At 35.4% G+C, this 20746-nt stretch overlaps 1 protein-coding gene across 1 annotated transcript; it reads right to left on the reverse strand.

The window, feature by feature from the left end:
- Positions 1-1197: 1197 nt before the first annotated feature.
- Positions 1198-11807, reverse strand: RpS13 (ribosomal protein S13). The gene is made up of 4 exons (XM_067133780.1): positions 11688-11807; positions 9374-9501; positions 1497-1662; positions 1198-1355 (listed from the first exon to the last, which is right to left on the reverse strand). The coding sequence occupies exons 1-4, from the start codon at positions 11708-11710 to the stop codon at positions 1217-1219; spliced, it is 456 nt and encodes a 151-aa protein (XP_066989881.1). The 5' UTR covers positions 11711-11807; the 3' UTR covers positions 1198-1216.
- Positions 11808-20746: the final 8939 nt, after the last annotated feature.

Genomic DNA, 20746 nt, shown 5'->3' on the forward strand with positions numbered 1-20746 from the left:
ACTCAATTCATTCATTTAACTTGAAGTACCCAGTCGTGTCAGACAATTTAGAAGTAAAGTGCAGTATATTCCGTATCATGAACCAGAGGTGGACTCACATACAATCATGAATTAAGGAGACTACTTAACAAGTGATGGAGTGGTTGCATCCAACAATAACACAAACAAAAGTTGTTACTGTTCCCCCCCAAGTTAAAATGCTATCTATGCAGCTGGGCTTTTGGAAGTACAAGGCTGATGAAACATCATCTTGCATTTTGGAATGGAATATAGTAATTTAGGCTTGAAGCCAAAGCACTGGAACTGGGATTATTCAGCATTTTAATGAATTTGGTTTGAGAATAATAAGTCATGGGAATGAATTTTTGAATTAAAAATTAAAACCTATCTTAAAATTATTTTAAAAATTAACATTTGGCAAAAGCTGATATTCCCCATAAAAAACTTTTGCATTTAGGATATGTATATAAACTCTAGTGTACAAAATTTCCATAAAAATGCTTATATACACAACTGCAAAAATGTATATACTACACTTGGCAACATACCAAGAGGTCAATATTAAATTTCACTATAGAGGTTAATGTCTCTAACGGAATGCAACTATGTTATTAACAACTAGACCTGGACCAAGCAGTTCTGCTATATCTCTGCCCACTAACCCATGTCTTTGCATGTTCATAATTTTAAACACATTCCTTTAAATACTATAAATAACACTTAATATTCTCCCCTTTATAAATCAAAGCAAAGGAACTTTAATATCTCATCAAGGTTCAAATGGATACATTGGTCACTCACTGAAAATGTGCTTGAACTATTACCGTATTCAGAAGATGAACCCTATTCATATGGAACAAGCCCACAGGGGCCATGGCTTGAAACCCAAGCTTCCAAAAAATATGGTGTTCATCTGAAAGAAGTAACAGAAGGTAATAAGAAATATCAGGTATTAGAAATGAAAAATAAATTAACTAATTAATAAACAGATAAAAATGTAAGTAACCAATAAAATACAAAAATTGCTTTAAGGTAGTAATGCAACACATCTTTGCTTGAAGTCTTGAGGTTCCAAAAGCACAACATTCTGAGTCCAAGTTCAGTAAAGTGGGGCAATTACAGTGACAAGAAATCTCAATCTTTGTGAGAGTTCCTAGATAAGTTAAACAGACACCAAGGTAAATGAGGGCACTCATAAATACTGCCTACAATTTATTTAAGCAACAAGGGCAGAAGCAGTTGCTGATGCATATTTCCATGAGGGAGCCAAAACTCCCTTGGACTTGTAATAACGTGTGATACGATGGATACGGGATTCTACCAAGATAAGGCGGAACTTGGAGTCACGGTCCTTCCTGCAAGGGGAGAAACACAGAATGAAATAAAGGACGTTCTTCCTGTGACGTCTCCCTCCCAAACAAGATCATCAGTGAAAGTCAGCCAAGAATATTATCAACATTAAGCCACAGGACAGTCAGCTTCTCAAAAACAATTACCTGTTCCTTTCGAGATGCTTGCGGATGGCAACGGCCTTCTTGATGAGGTGGTACAAATCTTCAGGGATATCAGGGGCAAGACCCTTCGCCTTCAGCACGCGCAGAATCTTGTTTCCGGTGACAAACCTCACCTGGGCGACACCGTGGCTATCGCGAAGGATGACACCTACAAAGACAGGAACCAAATGAAACAAGACGGCTTGGAATGACTGACCTTAAAACTAAGGACAAGAAAAGATAACTTAGAATAATTAACCTTATGACTATGGAAAAGAACTTAGAATACAGTAACCTTAAAACTAGAGGAAAGTCAAGTAGAAATCTAGTCAGAACGACCCTAGAAAGCTTCAAAATCTACAATCGGCTGCACACTAACCTCTATAAAACTGGTACAGCAAAGAAAATACCTTTGAACTAGTAATTTAATCCTTAAAATAATGGTGGTGGTCAGGATTCCTTGATATGAATCCTTAGTAAACAACAAAAGCTCTCCAATTTGCTAACACCACAGAACAAAAAACTACCTCTGAAGCAACCGCAATTTTTTCTGTTACAAGATACAGTACTAGTAAAAAAACAAGGTCCCTAACCGCGGTCAATCTTTTACACTCAACAATACTGTATTGCAACACTCCACTTCCACCTCTCCGTCATAATCACTTCTCGGGTTTCTTAAAATGGGATTTCCAGCTCCGTAGTACAATTTCTAATCATCACAAAACACAAACCCTTAGTTCAATGGCCTCAGATTTGGTGGATATTCCTTTGCCCATAGAAATGGAAGTCTGGATAACAACACTTGAATTGTAAGCAGCAAACTGTCTCCATACTTCCACCAATTCAAGCGTCTACCAATTTAATGTCTGACAAGGAACTGCTAGAACAATCTTGATGACCTAAACTAGCTTGACGACCAAGAGGTTTATTGGGATGCAAGCTTCGTCTCATCTCATGTCAGAGACAAGCTTAAAGGCTCTTTTTACTTTTTAATATTCACCAAAATCAGGAAGAACTGGTGCATCCTAAAATAAACAATCCTTATTTAACAAGTCAACGATTTACACAAAAAAAAAAAGGGGGCATTTTAACAGGCAATTAAATTTCTATACATGAATACTATACTATAAATGAATGTCATCTCACTTTTCAAGACAGATTGCGCAGTATTGGTTGTGTTTGTGATGATTTTTATCCATTCTCATCTTGTGTATTTCCTTAAATTATTCCATTTTGGTCTTCAATTACTCAACTACTACACCATAATCTTTTGGTTGTGCTTCCCTTCAGTGAGCATTTGTTATTTTGATGATTTTTATCCATTCTCATCTTGTGTATTTCCTTAAATTATTCCATTTTGGTCTTCATTTACTCAACTACTACACCATAATCTTTTGGCCCTTACAACCGGCTTCCCTCCTGCTTCGTGTCGTAATTGTCACGCTAATCTACCACTATTCTCTTGAATTGGCTCTTCTTCCCTTAATTTTATCCTGTTACTCCAGCGCCTACTACCTGACAAACTACTGTCCTCCCATCCCACCACATGCAAAAACCATCTCCGTCTGCGAGAACCAATTAGAAAACAATACATCATCTCAACAAATGTTACCAAGGGATCAGAAGACATCTTCAAAAAGAGACTTGTTGAACTCTTGGCATTTCATCTGGCATCACTTGATTATCTTTGTAGCAAAATCTTGCTGCAAAGGTCAGTACTGGATGCAATAAATGGCTTTTTATAGAGCACTGAGGTGCTAAAATTCATAAACTTTCTCCTAGGAAGCGGTGAGGGGCAGAAATTCCTATTTTTTTCCCTATGAAGCACGGAGGAGCTAATATTTTCATAAACTTTTTTTTCCTACGAAGCACTGAGCACCAGAAATTCTTTTAGCAGGTTCGAAGACACACATTCGGATGTCAGCAGAAAGCAGAGAAGTCATTCCTGCTTTCTACTGATGTCTCCTGAATTTCGGTGCATCTGCTTAATTTCCTGTCCCCTCATATATAACTGTTAATCACCATTGCATTCAACTAGTCTCGCTTGCTGGCTGATTCCCCTTTGGAGCACTCCTGGGTTTATAGTCAGTTGACTCTGTCCAAAAGGGTTTTTAGCTGAGGAATTATAGAGAGCGAGCGATTACAAACTTCACAGTCATCAACAAATTAATTTCACAAACAGGTCCTGTGATTCCATACATCAACAATATTCTCAAATCTATAATATCTTTGAAAGAGTGATGGAAATGTCAAATTTCCCATTCCTGAAAGGACAAGGACATACACAGTCAAACGTACGAAAACGCAAAGCTACATTCGATAAGTCCTAACTGTTGTTTCCACAGTAGTTCCAACAACTCATTATGAAGCAGTGGTATACACCCATGGAACTGTTATAGCAACCTTGATGACCTGCAAAGCAGCTCAACTGTTAGGAGGTCTGTTGGGCTGCAAACTTGAGTTATCTTCTTTTCCGCACGTCTGGGGCATAAAGATTCACTGGCCCTCTCTGTCAACACCAAGACCCAGAACCATAGGTAAAGCCCACAGGGATCCAGGGATTAAACCTTGGGTGTAATGAGGATTCTGATTCTCCTATTAAGATAATTATGGCAAAACATCCTTGCATCTGAAGCACATCCCACGACATACTGTTTAAATCTACAACGCTCTTTTCCTTTGCAATAACTGGTCTTATTCAAATGTATTAAACCCATTACTGATTTTTCATTTATATTTACAGATGGAAAACAATGTCTCTGAACTGAAGATATCAAAATAAAGGAAAATAACTTGTAGTTACTTTCTCCCACTTAACACAAAGTAATTAGTCTGTTACCACTGCTGCTACCTTTCGCAAAGAATGAGCATTACATATTCCTATTTCTGTATCTTTATGAAACAGTTTAAGGACATTTCAAGATGTCCACAGGTCTAGTCTAAAAGATGTTATCAACTGATAAGAGAGCTCGTGTTCAGTTAAGCTTAAGAAGTTGGACAGCTAAGTGGGAAAAGACCAAAAAACACAAAGCAATCTAGCAGGAGGATGAGAACAGGGACGGCAATAACTTTTATACTGATTTGTATGAAACTTAATTTTCCTCTCTAATACTTACACTAACATATTCCTGAATGGATAAATAAATACCCAGTCAAAATATACATCCATGCAAAGCTACACTCATTTCATTAAGCCCCACCTCTTGTTCCCATAGAAGTTTCCACTACGGTAATTCATATGAAGCAATGGTATAAAAATATGGAATTGCTCTAGCAACCTTGATGACCTGCAAAGCAGTTTGACTGCTGGGAGGTCGGTTAGGATGCAAAAAGTGACACCAAAATATCCAAGTGAAGAATATATTACGGGATCTTCGCTATTAATGGCCTTTGTATCCCCAAAACTGTCTTCTGTTGACTAAGATTCGGAATCTGTTCAGCAGAGAAGCACCGTTCACTGTTATTATAGTTACGGTATCATTATAAATGAATTTAAATGACACCAGGTATTTCTGGGCATCAACCCAAATGATCTGTTATGAACTGACAAAAAGCTGGTTCGTAGTCAAAGAAGTTGGACAGCTAAGTAGGAAGAGACCAATGGGACTGGATGAAAAGCAAAAGTTTGAAAGCTATGTAGTTGGGGGAGGGGAAATAGGGACATAGCTATAATTCTTCCCTTCTCTTCCTTTATCACCGACTCCCTTCTCTAATACTTAAACTCTTCCTTTATCACCAACTCCCTTCTCTAATACTTAAACTCTTCCTTTATCACCGACTCCCTTCTCTAATACTTAAACTCTTCCTTTATCACCAACTCCCTTCTCTAATACTTAAACTCTTCCTTTATCACCGACTCCCTTCTCTAATACTTAAACTATCATATTCCTGAATGGATAAGGAAACACCCAGTTGAAATCTACGTCATCACAAAGCTACACTCATTACATTAAGCCCTATCTGTTGTTTCCATATTAAGTTTCCACTACTGTAATTCTTACAAAGCAATGGTACGACCCCATGGAATTGCTCTGGCAACCGTGATGACCCGCAAAGCAGCTTATTTTGGCTGCTGAGAGGTCGGTTAGGATGCAAAAAGAACTCCTCAACTCGGCAGGATTTTGTACAGTACAGGCAGTCCACGTTTATGACGAGGTTTCCATTCTGACACCGCATCGTAAGCCAAAAATCATCAAAACCCGAAATATTGTCAAGAATTGTTAAGAAAACCTTACTTTTAATCACTTGGGTGTCTTATAAATGACATAAACTGCATTTGTATTAAGTTTTTCATCAAAAAACACCCCCCATTCTTGCCCTTTTGGGGCCATATTTCTGGAACATACGCTGTAACCCGGGAAATAATTTTTGATGAACATATTGGAAGAGCGTAGTCAACTCGGAACGTCGTAATCCAGGGACTGCCTGCACTTAAAAGGCTACAATATGACTATTTTTTTGCTATGATACCATTTTAAATGTGATACTTTCTAGATCTCTTGAACTGAATGTAAATTACAGGGTGGTTTAGGTTAGGAAATATGTGGAATTGCTGTCAGCTGTACGACATCTAGAAAACATTTAAGTGCAGGCAATGATAAAGTGCATCCCACACTTATAATGGATTCAATCTTACGGAGCCTTTCCTGTGCTGTTAATGGCATTTTACAGCGCTGTAACTTAATGATACATTAAGTTACAGCGTCACTGACAGCACTAATGGCAAGAATGAGCATTAACTTAATGGCGCCGTAACCCGTTAAAAGGTGGAACACCGGCTTACGGCAAAAATCAACTTACGCTTCAGTGCCGGAACAGGTCCCCTGCCTTTAAGTCGAGGACCTACTGTACTGGGTCTTAGTTACTCAACAGACTTACTCATCAGAAAGCCAAACCCCATCTACGTTTGCTGAGGTGACTGTGTCTGTTTTATAAGTCGGAGCATAAAAATTCACTGACCCTGACTGCTGACACCTAGATTCAAAATAATGTGTTACAGGTAATTCAGTTATTAAGCCCGTAGCGATCCTGGGATTAATACAAAGATTTTGATTCTCCTACTAAGATACACGTATGGAAAAAATCCTTGCACTCAAAACATACTTGTTTAAAACTGTAATGTTCTATACTTTGCTACAGCTGGTCGTATTCAAAGGTATTAATTTCAGTACAGTCTTTTTAACATTTACAACAATTGGCAATGTCTTTGATCAAAATAAGCACTCTTGCAGTTGTCTGTTCCCTCCCAATTCAAAATTCCATCTGCTACCCATCTATCAGAATCAGCATGTACTGTCATTCCTATCGCTGTATATCATTCTAAAAGTAAAAAAATATACAACAGAGCAAAGCTACAATCATTCAGCCCTAACCGTTGTCTCCATAGTATTTTCCACCAATTCGTAAGAAGAAATGGTACAAACCTATGGAATTGCTCTAGCAACCTTGATGACCTGCAAAGCAGCTCTACTGCCAAGAGGTCGGTTAGGTTGCAATAAATACTCCAATCTGTAAACACTGGTCTTTTGATTTACCCTTCTACCTCTACTTTACCTATCTATATGACATTCACCCTTACGGATTCACATTTATATACGACTGTACATTTGAAGATATTTCGTTTGCTTCCTGAAAACTTTTTCAACTGCATATTATTTCTTTAATTGTCCCACTTCCCAGATTTGCCAATAGGTTCTAGTTGACGTCACCTAAGAAGTGCTTTTCTCCAAGGAATATACTGCTGTTTCTGGCATAGTAGAAATAAGTAACACCTCAGTATTCCTACTTCGATGGGAGGAATGACTCCACTGAAGACATCTGCCTAAACATGACCACAACCTTCGTTACCTTAATCTCTTGCAATCCTTTGTAATAAACGCAAACAACATCTTTGAAGATGACCCCAATCTCTGCTATCAATGTCTCTAACAAATCTACACACTAAACACATCACCAATTTAGTACCTGTTTCTGAAAGAATCTTATCAACATTTGCACAAAACATCAAAACCTTTGTCACCAAAGGACCCAAGAACTTCCTCCCAAAAGAGAAATATCTTGTTGTACCTCTGGTAAATTTTCTCGCATCACTGGATTATCTCAACAGCCAGTTCTGCTGCAGAGGTCAGTACTGGATGCATTATCTTAAAGCCTGAGAAAGATGGAAGACTTAATAAAAAGTGGCACCTTAACTTACCAAGGACTCCTGAGGTCTGGCCTTCCAATAATTAAATTGTTTGGCTATATTAAAGTGTACATTCCACTTCATCATTCAGTTCAAGAGATTATCTACAGAATGTATTAGATATTATAAGGGAGTCCAACCAAATATCATAGTGACAATAAGAGTTAAAATAAGTTCGATAGGTTGCAGTCTGATTACTAAATTTCCATTCAAAATACTTGGTAATTCTTTTGTACTTTCTAAAATGACAAGTGTAAATTACTGCAGTTACGTTCTTATAATTCACAGGAAGTTTTAAAACACTAGTACATAACCTTTTCAAGGGGACTACTAGAACGCAAGCTAGATCTGACGGAAATTCAGGCAGTGAATGTTCAAGACTGAAGGAATGGCACTAAACACTTTGTAGTTTACCCTAACAAAATACGACACCATACATGATACATACAAGAGTTTTGGGTATATCTGTTGCCTATTTTAATAATTTCATAACAATAATCCTGTTGCACCAATGTTGACCCCTAGTTTGACAAAATTTTACTGGCCTTAATGCAAGTGCAAACCTCTGGTCTAACTTAAGATGGGATCTTGGTGTCCAGTGTCACATTCAAGCTTTCTTGGATACTATCAAGCAAATATAACCGCTCCATAAAAAGCAAAGCAGAACTAAACACCTCACAAGCAACAAAGCACACTGAATGGATGATCACGTGAAGCCTCAGGCTAAAAAATTTAGGACAAAAAAAAAAATAAATAAATAAATAAATAAAAATAAAGAGAAATTGTTTCTGTAAAGGAAAAAATCCTTATCCTGGTATGGGATAAAACCTTTGATAAACAAGATACCATTATTATTACTAAGAGGTTTAATGGGCTGTCCTTCACACAACTCCGGGGAGAATAGCAAATTATAGTGTCAGCTGGGCTTCTATGAACACCAGTAGTTGAGACCCAGATCTACCTGGACAAGTGGAATTTCCTTGTATTGTCTACTTGGTCCAGTAAGGATTTGCACACTTGCATCTGGGTGGAAAGTGGCACAACTGTGGATACCATTATAGCTATCCGAGCTACACACACACTAATAAAAACATTTATCAAGTACTGAGTCCTATATATAACAGTTCCAATGCTCTGGGTGATTCTATCAAAGCTGTGGTTTTCATACAAATTTTTGCTGAAGTCTCCAAACCCTAAAACATAAGTTCTTACTAGATGCTCCCCAATGGAGATGCATACATTTTTTCCAAAAAATATTATGTTTGGATTGTGAAGAGACCTCTGCAAAAACATATTAGCATCAGGCATAGTTTTTACGCACTGGTATGTAGGCTACAATAGTATACACATTGCATAAGGCTTTTTTTTTCATTAAAAGTACAGACTAAAATTTAGAAAATTCAACAACTGAGAAGCAAACCCATCATTCTATTGTTTGTAAAAAACAAAAAGTCATTATATTTTTGTGTGATTAATGGTAGTCTAATGGGAATAAACATGTTTACATTTGCCATAAGCCAGGTGTGCTTACTACTGGCCCCTACATATGAATCTAAAATGAAGGCACCTAGGTTCAAACTCAGGAGTGGTATGATAGCAGAAAAACAATTCATGACTAAATCAAAAACATGAACCATTTGCAATAATATACCACAGTGACAGAGAATAATGAACTAAAACCTTTCAATATACTCACCAATCTGTGAGGGAGTCAGACCCTTCTTGGCTAATTTGACAATCTGCTCTTCTACGTCTTCCTTCGTCAGTTTCAGCCAGTTGGGCACGGAACGGCGGTATGGCAGCGCAGACTGGGAAATACCCTTTCTGGAATATCCGAGGGTTAATTAACAGATTGGCAAAGATCGAAAGCATCTGAATAATCTGTTCTATGGCTTTAGAATTTTCTCTCCCTCAGATTTCTCTACTATCTATTGCAAGAGCGGTCAACACGCATGGCACGTTTATAATTTTCCAATTCTTGACTGGCTTGTGTGAGTGCAAGATTAGCTGCTGCTATTGCAACACTAGTGCAATGCCAAACAGCGCTGGGAAAACGACAAACTCCATCATTTTATTTATGAACATCAACTTAACTACTGTGAAAGCTGTTGCTTGCAAAACAACTTTTGCTTTCTTGGCCAAAAGCAACACTACAGCCATGAAATGGAGTTACTTTATATCAAAATTGCCTTCTTATATTACAGCCTACAAGTACAAAAAATACACAACATATGCCCCCCCTTGTAGGATACTTTAAGGGCCTCCTTATTTCATACCAGTTTTGCAATAAAGAAATGCTGCTCCAACTTCACAAAACTAAACTAACCTATGCTTATTTAATGTGAATTATCAGTTTGTGCAGCAACAGCACCCCAATAACATTTAGAAGCTTCTGATTGCAAAAATACAAATAAATACTGTGGAAGGAACTCACATATATAGCCTACTGCAATATAGTATCTGACATTTTCTTTCCAAACAAATACAACCAGACTCCAGAAGTTAATTTTTGCCAAGAAGAAAACATAATTTAAAATTTTGTGAAGCAACTGCAGTATATCATAAATTCAACCATCTAATCTAGGTCCTACACTACATTTTCCCTTCAGATGCCAATATCCACACTTCCATTCCTTTATTTATAGTGCATTCAATAGCCTAGCCCTGACATTTTTTGCCTAAGCTATGGTAAAACTGAAGGCCACTAAGGTACCGCAGACCATTTCCAGCTGGTCACTGACCAGAATAATTGAGACCCTGGGTAGTAAGCAGAGTAGGGGGGCAGGGCAAGGCGTTGGTAATTTTGCTTTCTAAATTTAGTCCCTCGACCTGTATCTGATATTCAGTGTTAATTGGGGCGCCCTAAGTCTGGTCAGGTCAGGGAATGATCCTCTACTAAAGGTTGGGTTAGCAGGTCCAGGAGGGCCAAAACCATCCCCCAAAAGCCAGGTCAAAACAGCCGCCATTTCTGCCAGGAAATGATAAGGTAGTAAAAGAACCTAAAAATACCAACCTAACGTAAACTAGTGTTACTGGTTACAATTTTGGTATTGTTTGCAAAATGGCAAGAAAATACAAATTAGAGACTGCCAAAACGGCAGGGACCCAAACAGAAGCCAAGTCTATTGTCTCCGATATTTTAATGTTACTGGGGGTCCAGGCCCCCAAGCCATGTCAGGGAATGGTGACCTCGGCGACGTTGGAAGGTAAGGACTGGTCAGGTCAGAACAGTTTTCTGGTCAAGGTCAATTTTGGCCCGTTTTCACGTCAGATTTCTCACGTCTAGCCCTGTCCCCCTTCTCTGCATCCTTTTCTCAAGTTTATGATATTTACCACTTTTCCTTACGCTTTTTAGCCTATGCTCATGACAAAAGGGCTGGTGCTGGCCTAAACACGACACCCATTCTACACCCAAGCTTAACTGTTGCCGTCACTTGCAAGAAAAGAGATACAGAGATACTGGTCTCTGTTACTGGCAAAAATTCGGCAATGGTTTGGCCCTCCCAGCCATGGGTAGGCTACGTACCTACGACTACCCTGGTCGAAGAGCTGCAAAACAAAGCCGTTTGACTTTGCCTAAGCTAAAAGGTGTAATAAGAATAACAATAAACAAAATTAGAATAACTTTTTTGCGACCTTTATGGAACAAGCGAAGGGTTTATTAGCGTAATATCTACATGGCCTCGTACCCCAAAAAAGGTACCGGGTAAAGGAACCGCCATACCCTGTCATAAAATGCCATTTTACAGCTTCTAATTATAAAAATAAACCTTAAATAAACCATCGATTTATATTTAACAAGCACAGACCTAAAACTGAATGAAATAAATACAAAAATTCATCGATATTTATCGGCCAACCGAACCTCCCAAACCAAGTCCCACCACACGTGGGTCAAGGCGATTCATTATTTGGGCATTTTCGTGACAAATAATCGACAAGACCTAATAATTCTACTTCGAACAGACAGATAACACAATTAGTTACTAAATTTCGCGATCATTCCTTACCCTCTACTGTGCATACGACCCATTTTGAAGAAATTAGTGATAAACTCCGACGACCAAGTGTAAACACCAGACAGGCCACTACGGAAAGGACCAGGTGCAGTGGTGCCAATTCAAGTTAATGATAGAAATGGTAGGTAATGCACTTTTGCTATGACTTTCTTGTCACTGTGCATTTGAAATTAGTGGAATTTATATCCAAATATATCTCTTAATACTTAATATAAAGGTTTTTGTCTTTAATCATTGATATATACTGAAAATAGTCCTTTTATAAGCGTACTTTTGGTCTGGTAGTCGAGGCATTGGTGTAGTAGCACTTTTCGCTAAACTTAGCGCTCTCATATCATTGTTTAAGCATTATCTATATTAAATTAACTTTAAAGATGTAAATACCTCAGTATAAAGACTACTTATATAGCCATGTTTCAATTAATAGTCTAATTTATATGGAAATATACTCTTTTGCTTTTAAATCTGAAAAATAGAATGCTACCGCTTCGAAAGAAGTATCTTCTCGGTCTGGCAAAAATGGCTGCTTCCCAAGACTGCATTTGACATATTCTAGAACATACGTCACATTATTTTATCCTTAGTATTTAAGTATATCTTTCCTACGATATAAAAACAGAGAATAAATACAAAATCTAATATTCATTAAATCATATTTAGATAAGTATTACATAAGAGCATAAATGACTGAAGATGAGGCGAGAGGCATATTCTCTCTGAGGCATATTCTTCATCGTCTAGAAACAAATATTAAAACCGATGATGTTATAAGCACAAGAAAGATGCTTACAATTTCTCAACGTATGAACATTATATACCGTGGAAAGGAACGGCCATTGACGATAAATATGACACAAAAGCGATGTCAGAGGTGACATGGGAGACACAAAAAGACAATACGCATCCCACAGTATTGCTAAAGGAACTGCATTTGGCGTTGCTTGTTGGGGAAAATGAAGGGACTTGGATCTTTGTATAACCTTCCCATTTTTGTATTCCATTTTTTCACGCTGAGATTCTCCACCAGGTGGTGGTGTGTCTACTTCAGGAGACATTATGTCTCTTAGGGGTGTGTTCTTGTCCTAGTAGGCTGAGCATCTGACCCAGATGGCTGGGTCAATACCAAATGGGTTGGGCAGCAATTGCTAAGAGATTTAGATCCATAGCATAGGTCGTTCATATGCCTATCAGCTTTTTACTAATCGTGCTTAAACGGTCAAAATTAGCTTTATTTATACCACCTCTTCACGTTGGAATTCCTCACACTCTTTATCAATGGATTTGTGGTCCTATTTTGCAGTTATTACGCTCTGCAGTACCAAACATGCCATGTTTAGGGTTTTGCACTCTTGAGATAGATAGCCAAACTTAAAAACGACTGAAAGATAGCAGGGATTTAGAATTTCAGTGGTTTAATTAGCCCTTTTCTTTTCAAATATTATGTGAAGGACACATTGGAGTCCTCAGACGTGAGAATCATTATGTAAGGCCTAGGCATCTGCAGCTTCCAAACTGACGTTAGACTCACTTCAAAGAGTTAGTCTTCTGTTCAGTCAAACAAGTCTCTTGCCAAGTAAAGAGGAGTCCCCCCTGTTTAAGCCACCTATCTTCTTCTTGTGTAGTTACTGAATTTATAATATGTATATTTATCATTAACTGTCGTTGCCACAGGCCTCAGAATGATTTAATTGAAACCCACTCGGAAGGTTTATACGTGTGCAGAGAATTCTGTCAGTTAGAGCTTCTATAACTGCTGATTGTCAGATTTATATTGTCTTAGTACTATAGCTAGCTTTGGGATTCTATATCCATTGTTTATAGAAGTAACCCAGGCTTCCCACTTCTGTCCAGTTTCTTAAAATGGTCTTTGTAATATCATTCCGGTGGAATATGGTCTACACGTAGTGTACTCTAAGAATTTTAATAGTTTACCGAAGTGCTAACACTGGTTGCAGTGCTAGCAAACGGCTGCTAGTAAAGAGAGAGAGACACTGAGCAAGTTTACTAGGAGGAGAATTATCAACCATCATCTGACCCAAAAACTAGCCAAAGGTATTAATTGTTCTAAATAATTGCTTAAGTAAAGAAATTCAACCATAGGCAGTTACTTACCTGCTGTTAGTTAACTCTTGATCTCTTCTTTCTGTATTTTCTGTTACCTTCTGTTACCTCTTTCAGATGAACTCCATAATATTCTTTGGAAGCTTCTTGAATTTCAGGTCAGTGACCCCTAGGCTTCAATAGCTGAGCTAGCTTTTGCTGAAAGTATATATCTTATAATAGACACAGAACAGTGTTCTTGTAGGAACAAGACCTAAACAGCTTTTGAAGTAAGTCGATTTTCAAACAACAGTCAAAGAAAAACTGACTGGGTTTTGGGTTACCCACAGGGAACTGGGCAGTTATAGATCTCAGTCACCTACCTGCCAACATTTGAAGACCTTATTGCCAACATTCACCAACTGAGCCAACTTACCCCAAAGGTACAAATTTATAAAATATTAAAGTTCGTATTTCTTTAGAAACCATTTGCCCTGACATCTTTGAATGACTCACCATTGGGCTGAGGTCAGCTAGTGTTTTCTGAAAGAGGTCAGGTCAGGTCACACGATGCTGGCTTGAAGGATGCCGTGGCAACTGACCCCATCTCTCCTGACACCAAGGATGTATGGTCTCTGATGCGTTCAAAATATGGCTGGATGCACACCATTACTGCTAATACTCGAAGGAGGACTGTCTAGAGTCACTGTGTCCAAGTGATAGAGAGAGAGAGAGAGAGAGAGAGAGAGAGAGAGAGAGAGAGAGAGAGAGAGAGAGTAGGGGGGGACGTTAGTGAAGAGAAAGAGGGAAAGAGTGAGGGAGAGTTCATCTGTTGTCATTTAGAGTTTTCCCGGGCAGCGCCGGGTTGATCAACTAGCATATATATACATATATATATATATATATGTATGTGTGTGTGTGTTTCTTAATTATTTTAAGGATATTATCGTCTTTATAATTAGATCAAGTTTCTGATAATCAATATTATCTCCCAAAGTGTATTATTCTGCTTATTTTTGTATATACAACTTCTGTACTTGGTTAAAAAAGTGAGGATATTTTCACGTATATATATATATATATATATATATATATATATATATATATATATATATATATATATATATATATATATATATTTTACATTTTACAATAAATTACTTTTCCTATCTTATTCAAACTTCAACTTCTGAATATTTTCCCATCAACAACAAACAAAAACAAAAGACATAAAAACAAGAAATAAACACAAAATAAAACACATTTTAATTATCACCCCCCACACACCAAAACCCCCCCTAAAAAAAAAATACTGACACAAATAAAATCAAAACTCGAAAGAATACAATTTTTAACAACGACATCAGAATGCATCCCCGACTTATGACATGGCGTGCACGACAGCCATCCATCAGACGCGTCCTAACGAGTGGGATGAATTATGACAGCGTGACTTGGGCTTCCTATTGTATTGATTGGTCACACCTGTACACGAATGTCTTACCTGTCGACACGCGAGCCGGTCATTGGGGTGGTTTAGACATTGTCTGTCTGTTAAGGCTGTTGTCTTTTGGGGGGAATTGTGACAGGTATATGTCTGTTATATGAATCTATATATATATATAGATATATATTCAAATATACATGTATGTGATTGTATATGCACGTGCATACACAAATTGTTATGCAAACTAGCATTTGTGAATGTATTTATGATCGTAATTTGTAATTCTGTAATTCATACAGTTAGTGTTCTACAGTGTCAAGTGTCTTCCTAAGACCTCTGGTGTCAAGAGTACTCTTTACTTATTTCACTGTTAGTCTCCTCTCCCGCACTTAAGAGTTAAGTGGCCTTGTGTTCACTTAACTCCTCAAGTACAAACTTATATACACTTAGATTCAATGGTCTGTGTTGACTTAGATGCTTCTGGGAGTGTGAAAAAAATTGTGAGTACTCGAGATATTTCTCATTCTCTCATTCCATAACTTTTGGTTGTCATAATATTAATATTATTATTACGAGTGTTATGAAACCGGTTGTTATTCATGGTGCGGTTGTGTTAAGGTGTCATTCTTGGGTTGTTGTGTTATGTTTGTGAATGGGGAATCATACGTTTTTTTATTATGATTTTGGTTTTAAATATATGGTGATGGTTTTTCCAACATGATTAAAGTTCGTCGATACAAAATATTTGTATTCATGTGTATGTTTATGTATATCATTAAATATATATACATATATATACACATACAAATATTGGTAGGCTATTAAGCTAACAATCTCATCCCAAGACCCTTGCCAAAAATATTAAACACCCTGAGTAATAAATAAATAAACACACAACACCTCATTCACTCCGCCGGAAGTCCGCAGGTGTAAACATGACGTCAGCACAATTTGACATTAATTACCTGTGAGATAATGAGGAAGCCTTTTGTGGGCCACTGTACAAAAGCACCTTTTCATTTCTCTTAATAAACAACGTAATTCAATATCGATTTAATATGAGTTTGGGGTCTCTATAAAGTAGATATTACTCCAAGTATTTATCTGAGTTTAGCTGACTTCAGTCTAAATATTAATGATTTGATTTATACCTGTAAATCATTCAAACGTGATTTACCTTAGGGTCCAAAGTCAAAGTGAGTTTTTATGAATATTTTATCGGCTCGTGTTACGCAGCTGAGGGGGCGTAGTTTATGTCGTCTGAGTTGCCAGGTGTTGATTTTGTTTCCATGAGTTTTTGATACTTCGGTTGCCATGTGATGATAATGAGGTTGTTAGGGAATTCTCTCTCTCTCTCTCTCTCTCTCTCTCTCTCTCTCTCTCTCTCTCTCTCTCTCTCTCTCTCTCATAACCAAGGTAATAGTAGCAAGAAAACCATGAGATATCATTTATCATTATATGTCATAATATATTATTACATATTATCATATGTTATACATTATCTTAATTAGTTTGGTTGTTACTTTCATCAGCTGATATCACTGCAGCTAACTGTGATTGGTGGAAGCTCATGTCTCCACCAATCAGGAAACAGGATAGAAACTTCAAGGATATCAGCTGTGGAAATTTAACGTCAGCTCTAAAAAAACAGACTTGGTGATTAGTACAGATCAAATAATCTGGTATTTACAAACTTCAGAGTAAGTCAGTTAATCAATTTTCAATAACCTTTATCTCTGGAGTAAGGAATTCTCTACCTTCCTCTGTGTTCTAGAGGAAAGCCTTTATCACCCAAGGGGAAAAGCTCTAGAAAGGAGAATTCTAGTTGGTAGAATACCTCCCCTGAAGATTCTGAGTCCAGTTATTGCTCTAGAATACTATTCTAGAGGGAGGTTGGAATTCTCCAAAATAGAATATTAAAATAACAGAATAATAATAATGATGATAATAATAGTAATAGAATAATTCTTGGATAGATAATTCTATTATTAGAAAGCTTAGGAGTTCTTTAAGGTGAAATAGATCTTGAATTCTATTTCATTTTTGTTTTATCTATATTTTTTGGAGAGTGTAGATAGAATACTCTTGAATACTCTCATGCTTGGGGATTTCTTTCAGGGCAGAGTAGCCCTCCAATGGTCTTCTATAAGGAGTATTCTATTAAACAGAATAGCCTCAGGATCTTGTATAAGAAGTATTCTATTAAACAGAATAACATCCAGTGTCTTCTATGTAATGAACAGATTTCTGCAAATTACATCTCTAAATTCTTATCGGTAAAATTCCATCTAATTCTCTTTCGCGATGGGAATTCTAGCGACAGTAGACCAGCCTTTAAATGCCCTTCCCTTAGAGAGAGAGAGAGAGAGAGAGAGAGAGAGAGAGAGAGAGAGAGAGAGAGGGAGGAGGTCGTCTCTTATGTGACACCTGACGAAGTTCCCATCGCCTGCGCCTGTACCACCACCCCGCCCTTGGGAACCAAGGGTGCCCCTGGGTACCCCCAGGCTTAGAGTCATTCCTCCCTCCCTCTCTCTCTCTCTCTCTCTCTCTCTCTCTCTCTCTCTCTCTCTCTCTCTCTCTCTCTCCAAGTACTACGATAATGTCCATTTCATATACAAACCAAAGGTTCCTACAGGAGTGATTCGACCTTCCTTCCTTATCCTACGCCATTTCAGGCCCTAGAGGTCTAGTGGTCATGGCACTCGGACCACGAGCAAGAGGGCCAAGGTGCCATTCCTCCCGTGTACGTGTGCGTATGTACGTACGTACGCAAGGGGTCCAGCCATGCACCTTCATCGAAAATTTATGCCAAGTGCCTCTTCCTACAAACCATTCCGGCATTGATTGCAGAGAGGCAGTTGTTTCGCTTTGTTTGTGGCTTTTGTTTGTTGCTTTGTTGCTTTGTTGCTTTGTCTTTTGGGTCCTGCTTGTTTCTGTATTGTTTGTTTGTTTGTTTATTTGTTTATTTTTTAAGTAGAGGGGGTGGTAATGTTGTGTTCTGATGGAGAGATTTTGGGGCGAATTATATTGATGTGTGTTCCATCTATTTCCTATTCTCTCTCTCTCTCTCTCTCTCTCTCTCTCTCTCTCTCTCTCTCTCTCTCTCTCTCTCTTCTCTCTCTCTCTCTATATATATATATATATATATATATATATATATATATATATATATATATATATATATATATATATATATATATATATATATATATATATATATATATAGTATATATATACATGTATAAATGTATACATATGTATGTATATATATATTGCCTATCTGTCACGTTATTTTATTCATGAGAAATAATTAAACTTTTCATTTCAGAATCGATCGATTATTTGAAGAAATTATTTCAAATTCAAACATTGTTTTTTTTATTCAATTCAAAATAGTAACTACTTTAGATCCTAAGGTATAAAATAATTTTTTAAAAATTTATGATGTGTCATTTGGATGTGCTGTTTAAAAATAAATTGTTAAAAAATCTAACAAAGATAATTTCGATCAGAAACGGAAAATATTCGCTTAGTTTATTTGGCTCTTAAACTCCTTTAAGAAAATTGACTTTAAAAAATTAAGTATTAAAAAAATAGTTTTTATAAAATTAATTTAAAATTTGTTTAAACAATTAATTTTAGAAATTAATCTAAACAGTTAATTTTAAAAATTAAGTTTGAAAAATTAAATTTTTAAAAAATTAAGTTTTAAAAATTGATTTAATAAAAATTAATTTAAAGCTTATTAAAAAATTTAATTTAAAAAATTAAGTTTTAAAACCTAATTATAAAATAATTAAAAACTTAAGTTAAAAAACTTTATTTTTAAAAGTTAATTAATCTTAAAAATTAATTTCGAACCAAAATTAATTCATAATTTTTCAGAATCGACTTTGGAGCTGAGAAAAAATTCTTTAATCTTTATTTAAATCCAGGGGAAAATATTTAGATTTTACAAAATCCAAAAAAACAAAAATATGTATTTTAAAATTAAAATCAAATTTCAAAAAATTTCAATTTTTATAATTCATTTTGAGTCTGTACCAATTTGTTTTTACAAAGATATTAATTCTATTTCGGAATTCCTAAATATTTCAATATGAAATAAGATTGCTTTGTTTCAAAAAATCAATTTCGAATTTGTCAATTAAAAAAATAACAATTTCTTGAATTTTTGTCGAACCTCTTCCATAAAAAAAAAAATGAAATTTGTACCATTTAAAAATATTAATTTTTGTACAATTTAAAATAATTATTAATTTTTGTACCGTTTAAAAAATATTTATTTTTGCACCATTGAAAAGATATTAATTTTTGTGCCATTTAAAAAAATATAATTTTTGTACAATTTAAAAAAATTATTAATTTTTGTACCATTTAAAAAATATCTATTTTTGTACCATTTAAAAATGTTAATTTTTGTAGCATTTAAAAAACATTCATTTTTGTACCATTCAAATGAATATTAATTTTTGCACCATTGAAAAAAAATTAATTTTTATATCATTTAAAAATATTAATTTTTATTCAATTGAAAAAATATTAATTTTAATGCCATTCAAAAATATTAATTTTTGTACAATTTAAAAAATATTCATTTTTGTACCATTTAAAAATATATTTTTCCTACAATTAAAAAAATTATTAATTTTTGTACCGTTTAAAAAATCTTTATTTTTGCACCATTGAAACAACATTAATTTTTGTACCATTGAAAAAATATTAATTTTGTACCATTAAAAATATCAATTTTTGTACAGTTTAAAATAATTATTAATTTTCGTACCATTTAAAAAATATTTATTTTTGCACCATTCAAAAAAATTAATTTCTGTACAATTTAAAAAACATTATTTTTGTACAATTTAAAAAATATTAATTTTTGTACAATTTAAAAACATTATTTTTGTAGAATTTAGAAAAATATTTTTTTTGTACCATTTAAAAATATTAATTTTGTACCATTCAAAAAATATTCATTTTTGTACCATTAAAAATAGGCCATTCATTTTTATACCATTTAGAAAAAACATCCATTTTCGTACCATTTAGGAAAACATTCATTGTTGCATTAAAAAAAAATTAATTTTTAAAATTCGTCTCAATTTTGAACCATTTTTATAATTTTGAAAAATCTACGCATTTAAAAAAATTCATTTGAATTTTCTATTTTCACCAAACATTAAAATCTGAATGAAAAAATAATTATATATATATATATATATATATACACACCCACAATTCACTTCATGACTAAGATACATCTGTACAATTATTTTCAGCTTAAAAAGGGTTACAGATACAATACAGTTTAATCGTCACATCTATTACAATCATTTTTACATCTATTCCAGAAATATAATATGTACATCACTATGTACAGTGCAAATGCTTCATACAGTTTATGTAATCTACACTTGCTTATGTTTATCCTTAAAGTAGAGAAAAAGGTTTGATTTGTATTTAATAATAATAATAATAATAATAATAATAATAATAATAATAATAATAATAATAATAATAATAATAATAATAATAATAATAGTCTTTGAAGAATATTAAA

This window comes from Macrobrachium rosenbergii, chromosome 34, assembly GCF_040412425.1.
Source record: "Macrobrachium rosenbergii isolate ZJJX-2024 chromosome 34, ASM4041242v1, whole genome shotgun sequence".
In the NCBI taxonomy this organism is placed as follows: domain Eukaryota; kingdom Metazoa; phylum Arthropoda; class Malacostraca; order Decapoda; family Palaemonidae; genus Macrobrachium; species Macrobrachium rosenbergii.